The sequence below is a fragment of the Vulpes lagopus genome, chromosome 22 (genome assembly GCF_018345385.1).
Source record: "Vulpes lagopus strain Blue_001 chromosome 22, ASM1834538v1, whole genome shotgun sequence".
In the NCBI taxonomy this organism is placed as follows: domain Eukaryota; kingdom Metazoa; phylum Chordata; class Mammalia; order Carnivora; family Canidae; genus Vulpes; species Vulpes lagopus.
In genome coordinates, this window is record NC_054845.1 from 21,785,997 (window position 1) to 21,805,340 (window position 19,344).

Sequence of the window (19,344 nt, forward strand, 5' to 3'; positions counted from 1 at the left end):
GCATATATTGCTACATTTTAGAGATGCAATCCAAATTGTTTTTAATACTCTAAAAGGTATATTCTTTACAAATTAAATATTTCAAATAACTAATACTGGAGATCATGCCTAACTTAATAAAAATAATTGATAACCAATACATTCCCTTGAGAAATACATGGCCGTTGGAAATGGGGAAATAAAAAAAATAAATAAATAACACTGGTCAAATTCAAAGCTAGAACAATGAGGGCCTTTTAATGAATGCTGCATAGTTATTACATAATTTCCTTTCATTCTGCTAAGAATCCAGTGGCAAAATTAGAGCCCTATTACTATGTTGTTATTATCTACATCTTAAAAATGGGAAAACTCAGGTTCAAGTGGTCTAAGATAAAACAATAGTCTTTGATGGCAGGATCTGAGCTCCAAAGGTGTTCATTCCACCTTGTCATATGGCCAGATTGCATTGGAGATAGCACTAGCCTGCCTTTCTTTCTTTCTTTCTTTCTTTCTTTCTTTCTTTCTTTCTTTCTATCTATCTATCTATCTATCTATCTATCTATCTATCTATCTAGAGAGAAAGAGGGGAAAAAAGAGAGCAAGAAAGTGAGCAGAGGAAGGGCAGTGGGAAAGGAAGAGAGAGAATCAGGGTGTGGAGCCTGATGTAGGGCACAATCCCACCACCCTGAGACTATGACCTGAGTCAAAAATCAAGAGTCAGACACTCAACCAGCTAAGTCATTCAGGTGCCCCAGCACTAGTCATTCTTATACACGGTTTCAAAGTTGTGACTGCTTCTGCTGTGTCTTGCACAAAAGAAATGCAAACCAAAGTCAAAGGACTTATCAAGACATTACTTGGTCAAGATTTTTTTTTAATTAAAATATACTTTCATATTATTGCCCATAAGCCATTTCAACATATCTTTTGGAATGAGGTAAGCTATGACTTATGTCATCAAATAATGAAATGCAAAATTCAGAAGGAAATTGCTGTTTGGATTTTAAATTGGAAATTAATATATTTTAATATTAGCAGTTATAAAGCACTTCACTGTATTTTTAATTACTGCCTCTTCGTAATATGTAAAAGTACGATGTTGCCAGCAAGTGGAAAAGGAAGAAAAGATTTCAACCTTTAGTAAATTTTTGCCCAGAGAAATTCCAAGACAGTGGCAAAGTGATAATTCTGAACTAATAATCTGATAGGTACTCCTAATACAAATGGATTTGGTTATGCCAGGCCTAAGACTTTCACCTCCTACACTCTGAAAAGCCCTGAGTTTGGTGACATCCATGCAAGGCATTTCCTTTCAATGTTTCTCATAGAATAGGACTGGTCCTATTTGCCTCTTAACATGATTCTCTCAGGCTGTAGAATTCTAACGGTGATGAATTCTCCCCCACGCACACATGGCCCTGTTTTAATGCTACTGTAGATGACTGGCTTTTAACTGCTATCAACAATCTGTTCTTTTCAGTGTCGACAGGAAAGTTTTGGAGCTATACAGTTGCTCATTTTTTTTTCCTATTGCATAAATAGGTGATAAGTAGAGCATCCTTAGCATGGAGATATACAGGCTCCAGTCAAAATATTCTGTTCATTGTCAAGGGCTTTTTTTGTACCAAAGCCAAAAGTCACTCCAGCTTATCAGTGAAGGATTAAAGGCTTCTGCTTTCCTAGGCTATTCACACAAGGATAGGTGTGACACTTTATCAAAATCTTTACTTCATTGTGAATGCTCTAGCCTTCGTCTATACCTTTGGGCTCTCCTTTGAAGATTGTAGAGAATGCTAAAACATCCTTTCTTTTTTTTCTTAAATACATACTGATATTTCCTTAATAAGTATATTATGTTTATTTAAAAGAAATACATTTGTGACTGCAACTAAAGAAACATATTTTTGCTTACATTCTCCTTATCTATAGTTTATTTTTCTGTATGCTATTCTTATTTCAGAAGAAGCTGTATTTTATTGTCATGAAATTCTTTGAAAATGTTCAGAAAAAAATGGTTCTCCATAACATCGGTTTATTAAAATAGGCAGTATATAATTGTAAAGTTGCCTGCTATTTAAAAATAAGCCAAAATATGTTTAAATAGTTGAGGAAAAAATATTTTTTAAAGATATATTTACTTGGGGGGGGGGCAGAAGGAGAAAGAAACTTAAGCAGACCCTGTGCTGAGCATGGAGCCTGAAGCAGGGCTCAATCTCACAACCCTGAGATCATGATCTGAGCAATATTTAAGAGTCGGATACGTAACTGATCACCATTCATATGCCCCTAGGAAAATATATTTTTAAAGAAAAAATAATTAATATGATGTCACTGTTGTGTTGAAACTATAATGGTAAATTTCAAGACTGAGTGAAATTTTTGAACTTAATAATAATTTTAGACTGGGTATTTCAACTGCTTTGCAATATCCTTGTGTTTTACATTAGGGTCAGATTAAAGGTAAATTAAAATAGAAAGACTGGAGCACCTGGGTGACTCAGTGGTTGAGCATCTGTGTTTGGCTCAGGTTGTAATCCCGGTGTCCTGAGATCGAGTCCCACATCAGGCTCCCCACAGGGAGGGAGCCTGTTTCTCCCTCTCCCTGTCTCTGCCTCTCTCTATGTCTCTCACGAATAAATAAAATAAATAGTTATTTTTGTAAAAAATCATTTGTTTTACAAAGTCAAAATTTTTTCTATGGATATCTTAGCTCGTCTTCTAGATTGGCATTTATTAAGGGCAGGCTAAATATGTAGTTTATCTTGGTATACTTTATATACTTTATCCGATATATAATACACATTTAATAAATAGACTTAATAAATAACTTTTAAATTCATATATCTTTTTTTCTGAATTTGAGCTTATTATACCTACATGGGCAAGGGTACATGTACTCTTTACAATCACCTGGCTAAAATGTTTGTTTTCAAGAAACATAAAGTGGTATTTGACAGACATCTGAGAAATAATATTGCAGAATGTATTATCAAAATGCCAACTCTCAGACAAAGCCAGAACACCTATTATTTAACTTGTTACTCAAATGAGAACATCATACACATTTGCTGACAGATTATTAAAAAAAATCTATTGCATCTGGTTTTCTGTTTGCTTCAGTAGTATTAAAATTCTTAAAGAGATTCTAGCTCTGTTCATAATTTGATAAGACTTACAACCTCAGTGTTTCAAATGTGCTCTAATCAATAGGGCAGATCACTGAAGAGATCACTACAGTCCCATTTGATGCAGGACACTGAGAAGCATTTTAATCAGTGATACAATGGGTTTTCTTTCAGAGAACTGTGAATTTTGTTTAAAATCCATTGGCTCTATTGATTATTAGGTGACATCTGCCGCATGCAAATTACTGGCTACAGGAGTGGCAGTGGATGCTAAATACTCTTGTACTCTGTAATTTAATGTATATTTTAATGAAGTGAACAGTGAGATTCCTGACAGGCATCAGCAACTTTGAAATAGTCTTCCAAATTTCTCATACAGTTTGAAAGTAATGAGATTTGTTCCATAAAGTGATAAAATTTATGCCATAAATTATCTCTAAAAGAAGAGTGCATCTTAAAGCAGTATATTTTCCTTGGTAGAGATCAAATTTTAAATAGTTGTTTAATGGGAAGTTTTTAGAAAAGCAATCTGAGCTATATTCTCTTTGAGAATTTTTGCCAAAATTATCAATGAAATGGAGCACCATATGGTATGTGAAGCCTAATATCACTTGGTCAGAAGGAAAGCCATTGATACAGTAGTCAGTGTGCTAAAACTTGGCCCTTAGAATATATCCCATCCATGCATGCATCCATTGCTTCAGCCTTCAACAATGGTCATGGAAGGCTTTCTAGGAATCAAGCTTTATTCCTCAGAATATTCAGGATGTTTCCTTGGACTTTGTAATCTAACTTATCCCTTAGGAAAATGGACTTGTTTAAAATCAGGAATGTTGTGTTTTGTTTGCCTGAAAAAATAATTTACAATATACTAAAATCATTTTGTTTAAGACGCAACCGTTAAACTTAACAAACATTATAAAATAAAACTAGCTTTTTCTCAGACCTTTTAGGGATTCCCCTGCATATATTCTTACCCTAAATTTAGTTATCATGGTATCTGCTAGTGCAGTAAGTCTGTAATTATCTACTGCAAGGAAGTTTAGTCAATGGAGTGCTTGAAGATTGACTTAACCAGTGATCCACACAGTGGATATTGTGAATTTCAAATTGCCTTTAGAGAGTTTATGCTCACTGTCATAATATTGGAACCTAAATACTTATTTCATGACTCAGTCAGAAACCTTTCCCCACAAAGTGTCCTTTATAATATTTAAATAAGGGATCCCTGGGTGGCGCAGCAGCGGTTTGGCGCCTGCCTTTGGCCCAGGGCGTGATCCTGGAGACCCGGGGTCGAATCCCATGTCAGGCTCCCGGTGCATGGACCCTGCTTCTCCCTCTGCCTATGTCTCTGCCTCTCTCTCTCTCTCTCTGTATGACTATCATAAATAAATTTTTAAAAAATTTTATAATATTTAAATAAAATGCAAATATCTTACTGAATCAGAATCCTACCCTCATGTATGATAAGCATAGATGAAACTTCCCATAGGTATGGCTTAACAAACAAGAAAACAGTGCGTAAAGGACTATGTACATGTTAACAAATATTTACTGTCTATTATGGGCTAAAATATCTTCAAGGTGCTGAGAGTACAACAATGAACAATACGCTACAAGCAGCTTATAATCCATAGGGAAGGCAGATAAAAATAAATAAACATATAATCAAACCTGTAAGATAATATCATGCACTGATGAGAACTCTGAATGGGCAATGTGATGGAGAGAGACTAAGGAAAGATATTCAAGGAAGGCCTTCCTGGAGAAAGGGCATTTGACTTGATATCTAGATGTTGAGACATCAAGAAAAGAAAATGAGTTTGTTGCTGTTCTTTTCTTTTCCCTGGATGATTTATAATCGACGTTTTCACCACTCACAATTAGTCTTTATCTAGAGGCTTCTAATAACACTTTTTCTTTAGTGTATTTCTGACATTAACTAATTAATTAATTCTTTTGGTACGCAAACCTTACCCCACCCTAAAACAAACAAAGCTCTATAAAACTTTATTGCAACCACCTCTGTAATCAGATTCCACTTTGAACAAGAAAAATAACCTACAGATTCCTTTAAATCTAGTCTTATGCTATAGTCTGATATTATACTTGAATTTTTTCAGAAATCCATCAATAAGTATGCAAGTGAATAAATAATAATAATAATAATAATAGTATTATAATATCTCTTACACAGTTTATGTGCTTCACAGTAACTCAGTGAGATTGGTAATACTGTCATTCCCATGTTATAGATTAAGAAACTAAGGCACAGAATGGTTATCTAATTTTCCCAAGATTCACACCTAGTGATAAAGGATCTGAGACTAGAACTCAAGTATTAAGGCTACAGAGAAATGTCTTCTAACCAGAATATCACAGCCACCCAAACAAAGCCACTAAATGAAATATTTTTTTCTAATTTTCCTAATGCAGAGTTTCTCAGCTTGTAAGAATACTATAACCTTAAACTTCACCAAATTAAAATAGGAAACTGAACATTCCTATGCTCTTGTCACTTTGAGGTTTGAATTTGGGTAACAAATCAGGTAGGCTGTGACTATTTCCTTATGGACTCTATAGGAAATGCCAGGAATGGCCTCCACATAAATAATGATGCCACAAGTATTGTTATATAGACCAAACATCTAGGCTTTCCTCAATATGGAAAATAAATCTCAGCATACTCAGAGCACATAAAAAACATGTATTTTCTACAAACATTTAAAAAATTCTCTGCAACCAGTCTGCAATAACATGTCCTCATAATCCTATGTCAAGTCAGCAATGACTACATTTGCTTCCAAGTTCTCACAAAGAGCATATTTGGCAATTTTTCTGGAGTTACTCAGTTATTCTAATAAGCTAAGTTACTAGATCTCAGGCTATGTTCTCCATTTAAAAAAAACATGAAGCATTCTGTTGTTTCTGGGGTTCTAGTACCTCCCCTCAAATTCTCTAAGGATATTTCTCAAAAATCCAGACAGTGGCATTGGGATTTCAGCTTCAGGGTCTTCAGAAGTTCACCAAAGAAAAAATGATGTCTATTGTCATACTTCCATTCTGATACTAAGGAGATTCTTAGTCACCTAAACCAGTATTTAAAAAAGAATCCCCTTTTATTCTTTTAATTACAAAATATTTATATAAAATAACATATAATAATATTTATATAAATAATACTTACATAAAATATATATATTAAATAGGAAACCCCTTTGAAATTTGGGGGCAGCTGGAAGAGCATTTGGATTTGCCACGCAAATATATTCAGCAATAGCAGGAACTACAGATAAAATGCATGGTTTCTACTTAAACAGAGTGCTACATTCGATATTCAAAGCCCCTAAGCAGAAGGTGTACAGATTCCTAACAGACATAACATACTCAGATTATCTAATACATAACATGAATACATTTGACCTCTAATCTTAATTCCAATTAAAATTTATATAAAGGTAAATACAGTGTGAATACTACTTTATTTTCCAAAGCTCTCACAGAAATGAAATGTTCTGTGAGATTTCTTAGGAACAGATTTTTCTTGTATAAGATTTTCGGGTGGTGTCATTTAATCATCTTACTTACCAAATCTCTAGCTGACAAAAGCCATGTACTAGTTGTAATTTCACATGCTCTTCTAAAAAAAAGCGAGTAAGGATCATTTTTTTCCAAGTACTTGTTTCAGTGTTCTCTGTTCCTCTAAGGATAGCTTTATTGTTTAATCTTTGGTTTTACAGGGACGTTTTCAGATTTAATCTATAGTTTTCACATTGAAAAGCCCGATAAAAAGGAATTTTGCAACCAGCTCAGTCTTAAGATGTAAAGATTATTAAAAGTGCCAAACCTTTCAGTTTGAGGCTGCAAGGGGGGAAGGATTTTTAAACTGAACTTAATGTCAAGGTAGCACATTGCTCACTCCCAGGGACTTCTGAGCTGCTTATGCAATGTCTTTTCAGAAGTGCAGGAGAAAGCAGGGGCAGTGGAGGAAGTCAAGCTGGGCAAGAAATCACTGGTATCTGAGCTCCTGTAGGCAAAGTCCTGATAAGTCTGGAGAGGAGAGAAGGCCCTTTGGTGTAAGGTCAATGGGTTAAATTTGACTGAGTGTTCAGAGCAGAGCTGGGGCACACATGGAGATTGAGAAGAAATGGACTGAAACAGATTTGGGAAGAAAAATTTAAAGAAAACAAAAGAGGAAATGACATGTGTCTGACAAGAGATTCTGGGCCAGGAAGGGTGTAGCATATGAGTAAAGTCAAGGTCAGGAAGGGACTCAGAGACAATGTCACTCTGGCTGGAGTGATTTTCTTACTTTTCGAATTTGTTTCTCATTATTCACAATCCCTTCAAAAATCAGGTGAACTTTTATCACCAAGTCTTGTGGTCCTAGCTCTTCCTCAGAATAATTCTCAGAATTCCAGAGCACACACATCCAGTCTCCAATGGCTTCACACAGATGCCCCTGGGTCTCTACTGGGCCATTATCTGTTAGTGCTTCCCTCAGGTATCCATGAGTGTAGTTATCAAGCTAAAGAAGCCAACACTTCCAAGAATGTGAGCCTCATGGCAGCCTAACTTCAACCTACTAGAGTTTCCTTACTAATTTACATTTGCAGAAGGTTAAAAAGCACTATGGCTCCATGATAATCTCTTTATGCTCTAAATACCCTAGTGAAATTCTCTTTCTTAGCAGAAGTACATATCTTCTATAAATCAATTATTCAGTTCCCAATGGCTATTCCTCTGGATCTGGCCTGCATGGAGAAGGGTACAAAGAACTGGAAAATGAACTATACCAGTGGGAGTACACAAAATAGTGATTCTTGCTATCACTGGCACTACAGTGTAGCAGGTATGGTGCCTGGGTTCAAATCCTGCCCCTGCCCCTTACTGCCTACAGGATTGGGGAAGTTATCGACCCTCTCTCAGCCTATGTCCTCATCTGTGGGATGGAGATAACATATCTTCCTTCATAGGGTTATTATGAGAAATAAGTCAATATAGGTAAATTGCTTGGCATGATATCCAGTAGTTAATCATGTCCAAAAACATTGTTTGAATCAGAATGGTGTCTTTAGAGTCTGTGTTGGGATTCTAACAGTCCAATAAATCTCTCTCAAAGGCCACAGTTACTTAGAGGTAAACATTTTGCTTTGGAAAATTTAGGTGCTCTTTGGGATTTTTAATGCCAGAATCAGTCCACCAGAGTTGTACAGATCAGCCTCTTCTTCAGCAAAAAAGGAACCAGCAAGAACAAAGAGTCACAGCTGTGGAACAGCAGGGTGTGGAAACGAGATTGGTGTCTCCCACTTTTTCTCATATTAGCAAGAAATGCTGGCCAAGTCCTCGCTGTACTTCAGCAGGCAATGTAAAAGTACTTCTTTGCAATTTATCAAAGAAAGGGGGACACCTCACCTTCTGACCATCTTGCTTGGAGATTTAAAGTATCACAATGGAGTTTACAAAATAAGGAACAGCAGAGCAGCAAATAATGTGCTGGGGTATCAAATCTTTTCCTTAATTTACTGAGGTTATTTAGTAGGGTAGCTTCAGGAAAATCTCAGCCCTTGAGATGATCCAACAGATTCCTTTGAGATACTTAACCCATCTTATCACACAGTAAAGAGCTTAACTGTGACCTTCAATAAACGTATTGACCATGTTAAGAAATAGCAATACTTTTTCTGCAGATTCTGTGTCTAATTCTCTTATTCTTACTACATTTGAAGGTAAAATAACTGAAAACTAGACTTTCATTCTTCAAGCAGAAGGCAAAGGTAAAATTAATTTGAAAATAATTAGTTGAAAGATTTTTCACGCCCAGAAACTTCCTGAGTCAAGAAGCATTGGTATTACCCAAATGGTCAGGTTCAAGAGGAAACAATAGCTGACATGGACAGTAGCCACTGAGACAAAGGCAGAGAACTTTCATTAACACAATTTGCAAGTGAGGAACTATGGCCCTGTGGCACGAGAGGCAGAATTTTCTCGGAACAGATGGCATGACTTGAAAAATGCAGACCTGTATAACTTCTGAGATCTCCAAGTTTTTATCTCAGAATTCCAAGCCTCTGTTTCTTGAGAAAGGAGAACCAGAACTTTCCACCTCTGTGGAAAAAGCCACAGAGGGGTCACTGCTTGAGATGATTTGTGGTATAGGCAGTTTGTAGAAAAGAAACAGAATATCTCAAACTCACTCTTGGCTGGTAAGTACTGTTGAGACAAAAATTGTTTTCTGCCTTTTTTCCCCTCTCTAAATGAATCACTTTTCAATTCCATCTTTAGAGTCTTTGACTCTTAAATAGTGGGTTTTTAAGTCAATCGATTTTAGTTCATTCATAAAAGCAAGCCGGAAAGATGAAAGATACTCACTAAATCTTTCAAGAGGCAGTACCTGGGAGTTTGGATCCCAAATGCAATCTCTTCTAAAATTCATATTGGAAAAAAAAATGCCATTTAGAGTCTAGGTTAGCTTGGAAGAGTTCTTACAGAGGGTAAGGATGTCCATTTACCATTTTATTTTTTCTCAGTAATCCTTTTCTTTCTTAGGAGAAAAAGTGGCAAATGGCAAAAACTTATTTCACATGTTCCAGTATCATTCCTGTTTGCCAGAGGAAGGCAGAGCAATCAGTGCATCTGGAAACCAAACCAGGAGGTGACATATTAGTTGTCCAAACATTTCTTTGGAAAGTAGAAACATAAGTCATAGGAAGAGTCATCCTGGAGTGCTCCAGTTGCTCATAGCAACCTGAGCTGCACAAGGCAACCACTTTGGCTTGGATTTCCAGGTTGCTTTCCATTGGGGAAGAATGCTCATACACATGGTAAATGAAGTTAATGCAGTAAAGCCGATATAAGCACTGATGTTTTATCTTCTGACAGCATATGAATGTGCAAGCATTAAGTTATAGGAGAAAAGGGGCTAATTTTAGATTTGTTCCTAGCCCTCTCCATGTGAATGGTGTCGCTGTGAGCCCAGCAATGAAGTTCACTGTGTTGTAGCAGACTGCGCAGTTCCTGAATGTGTCAACCCAGTCTATGAACCAGAACAATGTTGTCCTGTCTGCAAAAATGGTAAGACCATACTGCATTAGCTTTCAAAGAGGGGTTAGTGCAAAATACAAATATTTCACCACTGCCCATTCAATGCAAGAGCCCTCTCAGATCTGCCTGTGGTTCTTCAATGTGGGCATCACAAATTTATATTTTTATCCCACCTTAACATGAAAATGAACCAGCAATGGGTGCATCACGAAGCTTTCCATCTGGGGATTTAAAGCTCTCATAAGCTGACTTTGTTGTGATCCCTATTATTTATTTTTGATTTATAGGGAGGATATTGGAAAGAACACAGAACCACCTTTCTGTAATGACTTAATTTCACTCTTGTGGAGGCTATGAAGCAGTTCACCTCATTTCATAGTGCATAACCCAGGAGAGAGAGTAGGGTAAATGCCAGGTATTTTGCTTTGGGCATAGAGAAAACTTTAGGTTTAAAGTTATATTATCAAAGAAATATAAAATTCAATTATTGATGCACTTAAGTTGAAGGAAGAAAGACTAGAGGATTTAGGGCTTCTATTCTAGGTTTTTATTACCCTGGAATCTTTCTCTCACAGGAATTAAACAGAGGAGAACTTGACTTATAAGATTCTGGGTTCCCTTTTGGCTTTTATGGAATGGAGAGGTTGAAATGCCTACAGTATGCTGATCACTCAAAGTGATGCCATAGAGAAGACAATGCAGTGCCATAGACATAGACCCAAGACAGCATATCGCAAGCTAGTATCATGCTCTTCCTACTGGTCATGTATTAAAAAATTAAGCTCCACTAGGTAACATTCCACAAATACTCCCTCCTATCATTAATATCTGCTTGGAAAAGTGGTTCGAGCTCTTAATTAAGCTAAGGTCACTCTAATGCTGAATCCCTGTGCCTTTCCTTGAGTTAGCAGGTGCTCATCTTCCTCTATCACTCACATCTTTTTTTTTTTTTTTGGTCCTGTATTTGCCATTATATTAATTCATCTGCTAATCTTCTTTATAGAATTATAATTAGTAAAAAAAAAAAGGTATCAGTTTATTTAAAGAAAAAACAGTAGCAACTAGAACTAGTTGTTTTTATAATAATTTTTGTGTTTTAGTGTCTTCCAAAGGTCTTAGGAAGATCACTTATGACATTTTTGCAGGCACAGTTTTACTATTTCTAATCATATGAGCCCACTGAGTTGAATATTAAACTGCTAACCTGCCTTCTCTTTTTATTCTTATTCGTCTCATCCAACTGACCTGTGTCATAGTGACCATCTTTTCTGACTTAGAAGGTGGAAATAAATATCGTCCTGAAGTCCTAACCTATCTAACATATGTAAAGGTATACAATTTAAGACTTTATATTTTTTAGAGGATTTTGAAGAAACTGGAAAAGTTACAGGGAAGAACAATAAGATGATTTAATGGTTGAAAAATAGGACCTATGAGGACAGACTCAAGGAGTTAGCATAATTTGTCCTGGAGAAGAGAAGGCTCAAGGGAGACCTAACTGTCATAAAGTATATGAATGGTTAGTCTAAAGTGGAAGAGGACCTGTTATTTTTCATTTTCTCCAAGGACAGAAGGAAGAAAAAATCAGCTACCTAATCAATCTTTAAAAATAGGATTGACAAGTCTTTGACTGAAGACTTTTTTTTTTCCAGAAGCAACTGTCTAAATAGGTCCTTGAGGATCCTCTCTTCCCCAGGTGTCCCTGATTGGCTTTTATTTAACATTTATGGTAAACAAAATTATGCTTATAGTTAAAAACCCTCATCTGGACATATTTAGAATACTCGTAGAATTAAAGCATACGAGACCATATATTTAAAATACAGGGTTTACACACGCACTACTACATCATCCTAGCTACCCCACACCAAAGCCTGTAATATATCCAGAGTTAATGTCTACATCAAATGTCAAATCATTCACTATCGACTCGTCACCTTTAATTTGATACCAACCAAGATTATTCTACTTTTCTCCAGGCGCCAGAGTGGAAACTTAACTTCAAATGAAACCTTTCTATAAAAACATCATATAATAATGAATGGGCTTTAATTGTTCAGTTAATTAATTAGTCATCCATTATATCCCTGAAGCACATGTTAAGAGAACAAGATAAGTTAGGTTTTCCAGAATTTAGTGGATTTAGCCATCCACTAAATTGGCACACTACAGTTTCTGTTCCTTTCTGTCATTTTCAAGCAAACTTTTTTCTTTTTTTAATAAAGGAAATGAATCTGAATTAGACCTAGTAGAAAGACAAACTCTGATTATAACATTATGACATGTTATCTTTATCATTAAATGACACTAGTCACTTGTGCCCAAAAATTGAAGCATAATCATTGTCAAAGAAAAGCATATTAAGGATCACTGAAGAATCCTTATGACCACCAAAGATATTGGTACTTTCACGGAGAGAACAGACTGCGCCCCGTCTTGCTTGCTCTCTTCCTAAGCCTAGCCCAGAAAACAGAAACAGATGACCCATGTTTGGAAAAGCAGGGATGGGGCGGGGAAGGGAGGGGTAGATGTTTATTATGACAGAATGCAACTAGACCAATTTCTTAAATTTCTAACACATGGTAAGTCTTTTTCGTTCTATACAACAAGATTAGTTTGCCCATTATCATGTAGACTCTTAAAGTATGCCACTAATGTCTTAGATTAAAAAAAAGATAAAAATCTACCCTATGGATTCAAGGTGCAGGCAATCAGTCTTACTTTGTAAACAGTCCTATAACATTTTCTACATTTCTTAAATCTTCATAAATGTTGAACATTTTTAGTTTGCATAAATGCTGATTATCTTGGCTGCCGAATACTTTGCTTTTGCATACTAACATCAATTTCTCTGCCTTCCTGAATTATAACTTGCCAAGAGCAAGAGGCTTTAAAGATATAAAACAAAAGTTTAAAATGATAGAATCTACTGCACCTGACCTTAAAACTCAATATTCAGCTAATATAAAAATCTTCATTCTCAGCTTAAGCAAGAGCAAACAAAACAAGAAACATTCAGGGAAAATGTGCGTGATTGGGCACACACAGAGAGGGGGAAAGAGGAAGGTACTTTTTTTTTATTTGGCTAGGACTGGGGGGAATTGACAAAGGAATTTATTGGGTTGGGTTTTTTTGTTTGTTTGGTTTTGGTTTTTAAAATACTATTAAGCCTTTGCTTCTCCCTCCTCTATATCTCTACAATAGCTAGCAATTCAAATGCCTTCTTGAAAAATACAACATTTTCTGACTGTGCATCTTTCCCCAAGATTGTTACTTTGCCCTTTCAGCCCAAGTCCTTTCTATGTGAATGAATGAATATTCTTTATGGTATTCTATCTTTATATTTTAAAAAAAGTAAAGTAGCACAGCATAGAAAACAGCCTAGGGTGGAGCATCATATAAAAATTTTGAATATTAGGTAAATGATTATACATTTTATTAATATTTGTTCATTAGAGCATCCAAATAACTAGCTACATTTTTTTACCTTTGATCAGCCAATATGTCAGCGAGTTCCATATTTTCAGTGGCATATATAGTCAGTCAGTATTAATGGTTCTGAAAGAAGAGTCTCACTTTGCCAAAAATTGGAAAAGACCGGAAGGACCCACAAAATCCTCCAAACACAGAGTGAGAAGTTTCCATATCCTTTATAGTTAAACTGCAGGCGCTATTCAAATGTTTAATTCCTTTTCCCTTATTCTCTCCTGGTTTAGTAGTGATACAAATAAGACAAGAAATAGACTAGCCAAAAGAGAAAAATGGAAACAAAGACAATGGATGGGCAGTGAACAAATAAGAGGGGATGTTAGAAGCATCCACTTAGTTTAGAAGTGCCTGGGAGCAAACATATGACACATATAATTGTTAGTATCTCTAATATACAATGAGCCCCGTTTAATAAATGAGAGAAAAACAACTCTATAGGGAAGGGAATGGGTGAAGAGTATATAAAGGAAATTCACAGAAGAAAACCAAATGTCTAATACATATATGAAAATATGCTTACCCTCACAAGGGACCAGGGACATAAAAATTTTTTAAATGAGATACTAATATTGTACTCATAATAACTTGGAATTGATAATACCCCAAATCAGCAAAGATATTTTAAAAAGGGGTAAGAAAATATTGAAACAACGTTTAAGAAGGGTACTTTCCATCAAAAGTTTCATGTAACTTGAAATCAGGAGTCCCCCCTCTTGTACTTTCCCCCACATTCATATACTACATTTTTACTACATTTTAAGAGCAAAACGGTGGGAGAAAACAGTGTTCCTTCAATGGACTAATGAAATATATTGCAACCTTTAAAAAGACCTTAGTGGCACTTTTTTTTTTTTTTTACTGCTGTGTAAAATAAGCAAGGAGTACACACTATGTATTCTTTTATGTATAACATACTAACATATGTTCTATATAACACATACATTTTAAGTGATATATACTTAAAACATTTTAACTATTGTACAATTTTAAGTAGACATTAAAATTTGTGTGTATGTATATAGGAAAAGAGCTAGGTAGATACACAATAGAACACTAGTAATGATCCAATGGCTGCTTTTAGAGAAAAGTGAAAAGGTAAAGGGGGAGGGAAACAAGACCTAATCTCTTTAAAATATTAAACCCTAAAAGGTTGATCATAATGAAAACAAAGAAAAGTATACAGGCATCTCACAAAGTAGAAATGTTCAAAAAATATAAAAAACTATTCAGCTTAGTAAGTCAGATTTTTAAGAAAAATTTTAAACCCTTCCTTGTTTTTGTATGAGGCAAAAGGGAAGTTTCAGAAGAATACACACCAAATTTTTATAGTGATCCAATGACCAAAATAGAAACTAAGAATATGGGCAGCCCCAGTGGCCCAGCGGTTTAGCGCTGCCTTCAGCCTAGGGCCTGATCCTGGAGACCTGGGATTGAGTCCCACATCTGGCTCCCTGCATGGAGCCTGCTTCTTCCTCTGCCTATGTCTCTGCCTCTCTCTGTGTTGGTCATGAATACATTAAAAAAAAAAATCTTAAAAAAAAAAAAAAGAAACTAAGAATAGAAGTACAAAGGTAGAATCCAGATGTTTTATTCCATAAGCCTCTTTACTGGATGAATTAAAAAAAGAAAAACTATTTTATTTTCATAATTTAAAAGGTTGTATCAAACCTTTAAATAAAAGATAATTCTAATGTTAATTAAACTCTTCCAGAGGAGAGACAAGAACAAAATTTTCTTTTCCTTTTTCTGGAGTATCATACTGATACAAACCAAAGAATACAAACAAAGAAAATAATAAGTGGGGGGGGGGGCAACTGTAGTTATAATTAATGATAGGGAACTAATAAAATACAAAATCCCTAATCTGAAACCCTTGGGTTGTGGATTTTACAAAGAGAATGAATTTCAGATATCATATAGTGCATTACATGGCCAGTGGGCTTGGGGCAGTATTCTTCAAACACGTGGACATTTCTCCAACAAGATGTATGATAATCCTTCTGAGAATGAATAGAGTAGCACACCATCTCAAATCAAAATTTTCAGAGACCATGGGAATGGGATTGCACATTTGTGTCAGCAAAAATAATCTAGAAAAGGATTAAGATAATTAAGCATCCTGACCAAGTGGAAGTTTACAAAGAGAGTTTGATATTAGGAAATACATCAATATAACTTATTCTATTTCCAAAAAGATAATATTATATGTATATATATATATATAAAGATATTAGATGCAAATCAGCAAAATCTATTAAAACTCTTGATAAAATAAGACTGAGTGGATACTTTTTGTATGATAACGTATATCTGCCTCAGTCCAAAAGGACAGAATTATGGTTGCTAAAGGCATTTTCAATAAAGTCAGGAAAAAGACAAGGATGCTCACTATTATTTAAAGTTTCAGGTAGAGAGTGGATATGAACTAGCTAACAGAATTAGAAAAGGAATAATTGGGAAGAAATCAATTGGGAAGGAGGAGATACAACTGTTACTATTTGCACATAATATGAATGTATACTTGAAAACCCAAGAAAATAGACTGAAAACGACTCTAAAGACAATTTAGTAAGATAGCAGTATACAAAATGAATATACAGGTCTCTCTCTCTGCGCACACACACACGAAAGAGATGTATTAGTAAAGTGAAATTATGGCACTAGTATATGATGCTAAGACATTAATGAAATGTAATAAAGAGTCCATAGACCCGGGATCCCTGGGTGGCTCAGCGGTTTAGCGCCTGCCTTTGGCCCCGGGGTGAGATCCTGTAGACCTGGGATCGAGTCCCATGTCAGGCTCCCCGCATGGAGCCTGCTTCTCCCTCTGCCTGTGTCTCTGCCTCTCTGTGTGTGTCTTTCATGAACGAATAAATAAATGAAATATTTTAAAAAAGAGTTCATAGACCTAGCAACACGTGGAAATTTGGTATATGACAGATGAATTCGCATTTTGAATCAATGGGGAAAAGGTAATTTGTAAAAGAAATGATGTTGGAACAACTGGATAGTTGTCTGAAAGAAGTAATTTTAAATTTCTACCTTATAACTCAGGTAATTTTTCAATTCAACAAAGATTTAAATATAAACCTTTTTTTCCAAAACAGTACAAGAAGAGAACCTGGACCATTTGATTTGTAATCTTGAAGTGGCTATTTTTTTTTTTTTATAAATTTTTTAAAATTTTTTATTTGTTTATGATAGTCACAGAGAGAGAGAGAGAGGCAGAGACACAGGCGGAGGGAGAAGCAGGCTCCATGCACCGGGAGCCCGATGTGGGATTCGATCCCGGGTCTCCAGGATCGCGCCCTGGGCCAAAGGCAGGCGCCAAACCGCTGAGCCACCCAGGGATCCCTTGAAGTGGCTATTTTTTAAAAGCAAACAAAAATCTCCATGCAGCAAAACAAAAACAAAACACCGCTGCAAAAAAAAAAAAATAAAAATATCTTAATTATAGATTATACTCTTATATCCCAAAGGGTTAATCTCACTTATATATAAAGATCTCTTTGAAATTCGTAGGGGGGGATCCCTGGGTGGCGCAGCTGTTTAGCGCCTGCCTTTGGCCCAGGGCGCGATCCTGGAGACCCGGGATCGAATCCCACGTCGGGCTCCCGGTGCATGGAGCCTGCTTCTCCCTCTGCCTGTGTCTCTGCCTCTCTCTCTCTCTCTGTGTGACTATCATAAATAAATAAAAATAAAAAAAAAGAAAAGAAATTCGTAGGGGAAGAAAGACCTACAATTCTACTTTAAAAATGGGCAAAGAGGGATCCCTGGGTGGCGCAGCGGTTTGGCGCCTGCCTTTGGCCCAGGGCGCGATCCTGGAGACCGGGGATCGAATCCCACATCAGGCTCCCGGTGCATGGAGCCTGCTTCTCCCTCCGCCTGTGTCTCTGCCTCTCTCTCTCTCTCTCTGTGACTATCATAAATAAATAAAAATTTAAAAAAATATATAAAAAAATAAAATAAAATAAAAATGGGCAAAGAATTTCAGAAGTCATTCCACAAAAAACAAAATAAAAAGTTTCCAAAACATGTGATAAATTGCTCAAACCAATTTTAGAAAAAAGTCCAAATGAAAATTTGATAGTTTTTCTTTTTAACTTACATATTGGCATAAATCCTAAAATTTAAGAACCCACTTTATTGTTGGTCCTATGAAAAAACAGGCAAGCTCTCCTATTTTGGTGGATGTATGGAGTGGCACAAATCCTATAGAAGGAAGCTTGACAATATGTATCAAAATTATAGTATATGTATCTTTTACTCAGCAATTCTATTTACAGATGCTTGAAATGCCAAGTGAGGAAGCAGTGTTATTCATTTCCTGTGTTGTATTTCAAGTTTTAAGATAATAAAAAATGATTAGAATATTTGTAGAAATAACTATAGATTTAAATTTTCTTTTTAACATGTTATTAGTTGACAATTTAAAAAAGCTAATTTCTTCCTGTAAATACTCATTGAGGCATTTGTATTGAATTACAATTTAATTAGCTTCCATTTACCTTTCATTTATTTTTTTCATAACATGCAATGCATTTTTAAACTTAGTTTCACTGGTTCAGAATTGTAAAAGTAAATCTATTTAGTATCAACAGACTATAGACTATTTTTAATGTAAAAAACACTAACATAAATAACTATTAATTTTTGGAGGATATCTATACATACAGTTTAAAAAATCACAAAACCTTACTAAGAATTATTCAAAAAAACACTAGATAAGGAAATAAACCAAATTTCTAAATGTGAAAACTCAAATTTGTTAGGTTGCCATTTCTCTAATGATAAATTAAACGAAAATCTTATCAAATTTCTTATATGATGTAATTTTTTTTTGTAAGTTGACAAAACTTGGAAAATTTAAGTACAAAAAAATAATGTACTTGATAAGATTGGGCAATTCAGCCAACCAGATATATTAAACCAATGTATAAAGATAAAATAATTTTAGACAGTATAAAAATAGAAAAAAATAAACAGATAAATAGATTAGAAAATTATAAATTGGCCCACAATTTAGTATACAGTTAAGGTGACATCCAAGTATCTGGAGAAAGAATATATTATTCCAAAAATAGTTTTAAAGGTTAATCATTTTTAAGTGAAATTATATTCCTGGCTTACCCATTATAGAAAAGTAAGTTTCAGTTGGATTAAAGATCTAAATGCTGGGATTCTCTGGGTGGCTCAGCCGTTTAGCACCTGCTTTTGGCCCAGGGTGTGATCCTGGAGACCCAGGATCGAGTCCCACATCAGGCTCCCTGAATGGAGCCTGCTTCTGCCTCTGCCTGTGTCTCTGCTTCTCTCTCTCTCTCTCTGTCTCATGAATAAATAAATAAAATCTTTTTTAAAAAATCTAAATGCTAAAAAAAAATGATACCATAAAGGAATTTTTATAATAATGTAAACATTAACTTATCAGGATAAGGATGATCTTCCTAAACATAAAACTCCAAAAATATCTATAACAGGAATGACTTAAATGCAAATTAGATCACATAATTTAATCCATAAATTTCTTCATAAACTAAAAGAAGATAATATCCAGTTTGAGGAAGGTAAAATGCAACAGACATTCCCGGGCCTTACTAGTGAGAGTGTAAACTGATATATCCTCCCTGAAGGGAAATGAAAGTGTTCAGGACTTTGATCCATCAGTGTCACATCTAGAAGGCGTCAAAAATAATCAGATAAGCAT

The 19,344-nt window shown here is 35.3% G+C and overlaps 1 protein-coding gene and 1 long non-coding RNA gene across 3 annotated transcripts in view; one reads left to right on the top strand and one right to left on the bottom strand.

Annotated features, from left to right (window-relative positions):
• The window catches only part of LOC121480656, a 163,751-nt gene that overhangs the window by 67,277 nt on the left and 77,130 nt on the right, over nucleotides 1-19,344 (bottom strand). The gene's annotated exons all lie outside the window — the stretch shown is intronic.
• VWC2L (von Willebrand factor C domain containing 2 like) overlaps nucleotides 1-19,344 on the top strand; it is a 150,595-nt gene that overhangs the window by 15,062 nt on the left and 116,189 nt on the right. The window contains exon 3 of the mRNA XM_041737394.1: nucleotides 10,052-10,181. Coding sequence (XP_041593328.1) covers nucleotides 10,052-10,181 — 130 coding nt within the window. The remainder of the gene's footprint in view (nucleotides 1-10,051; nucleotides 10,182-19,344) is intronic.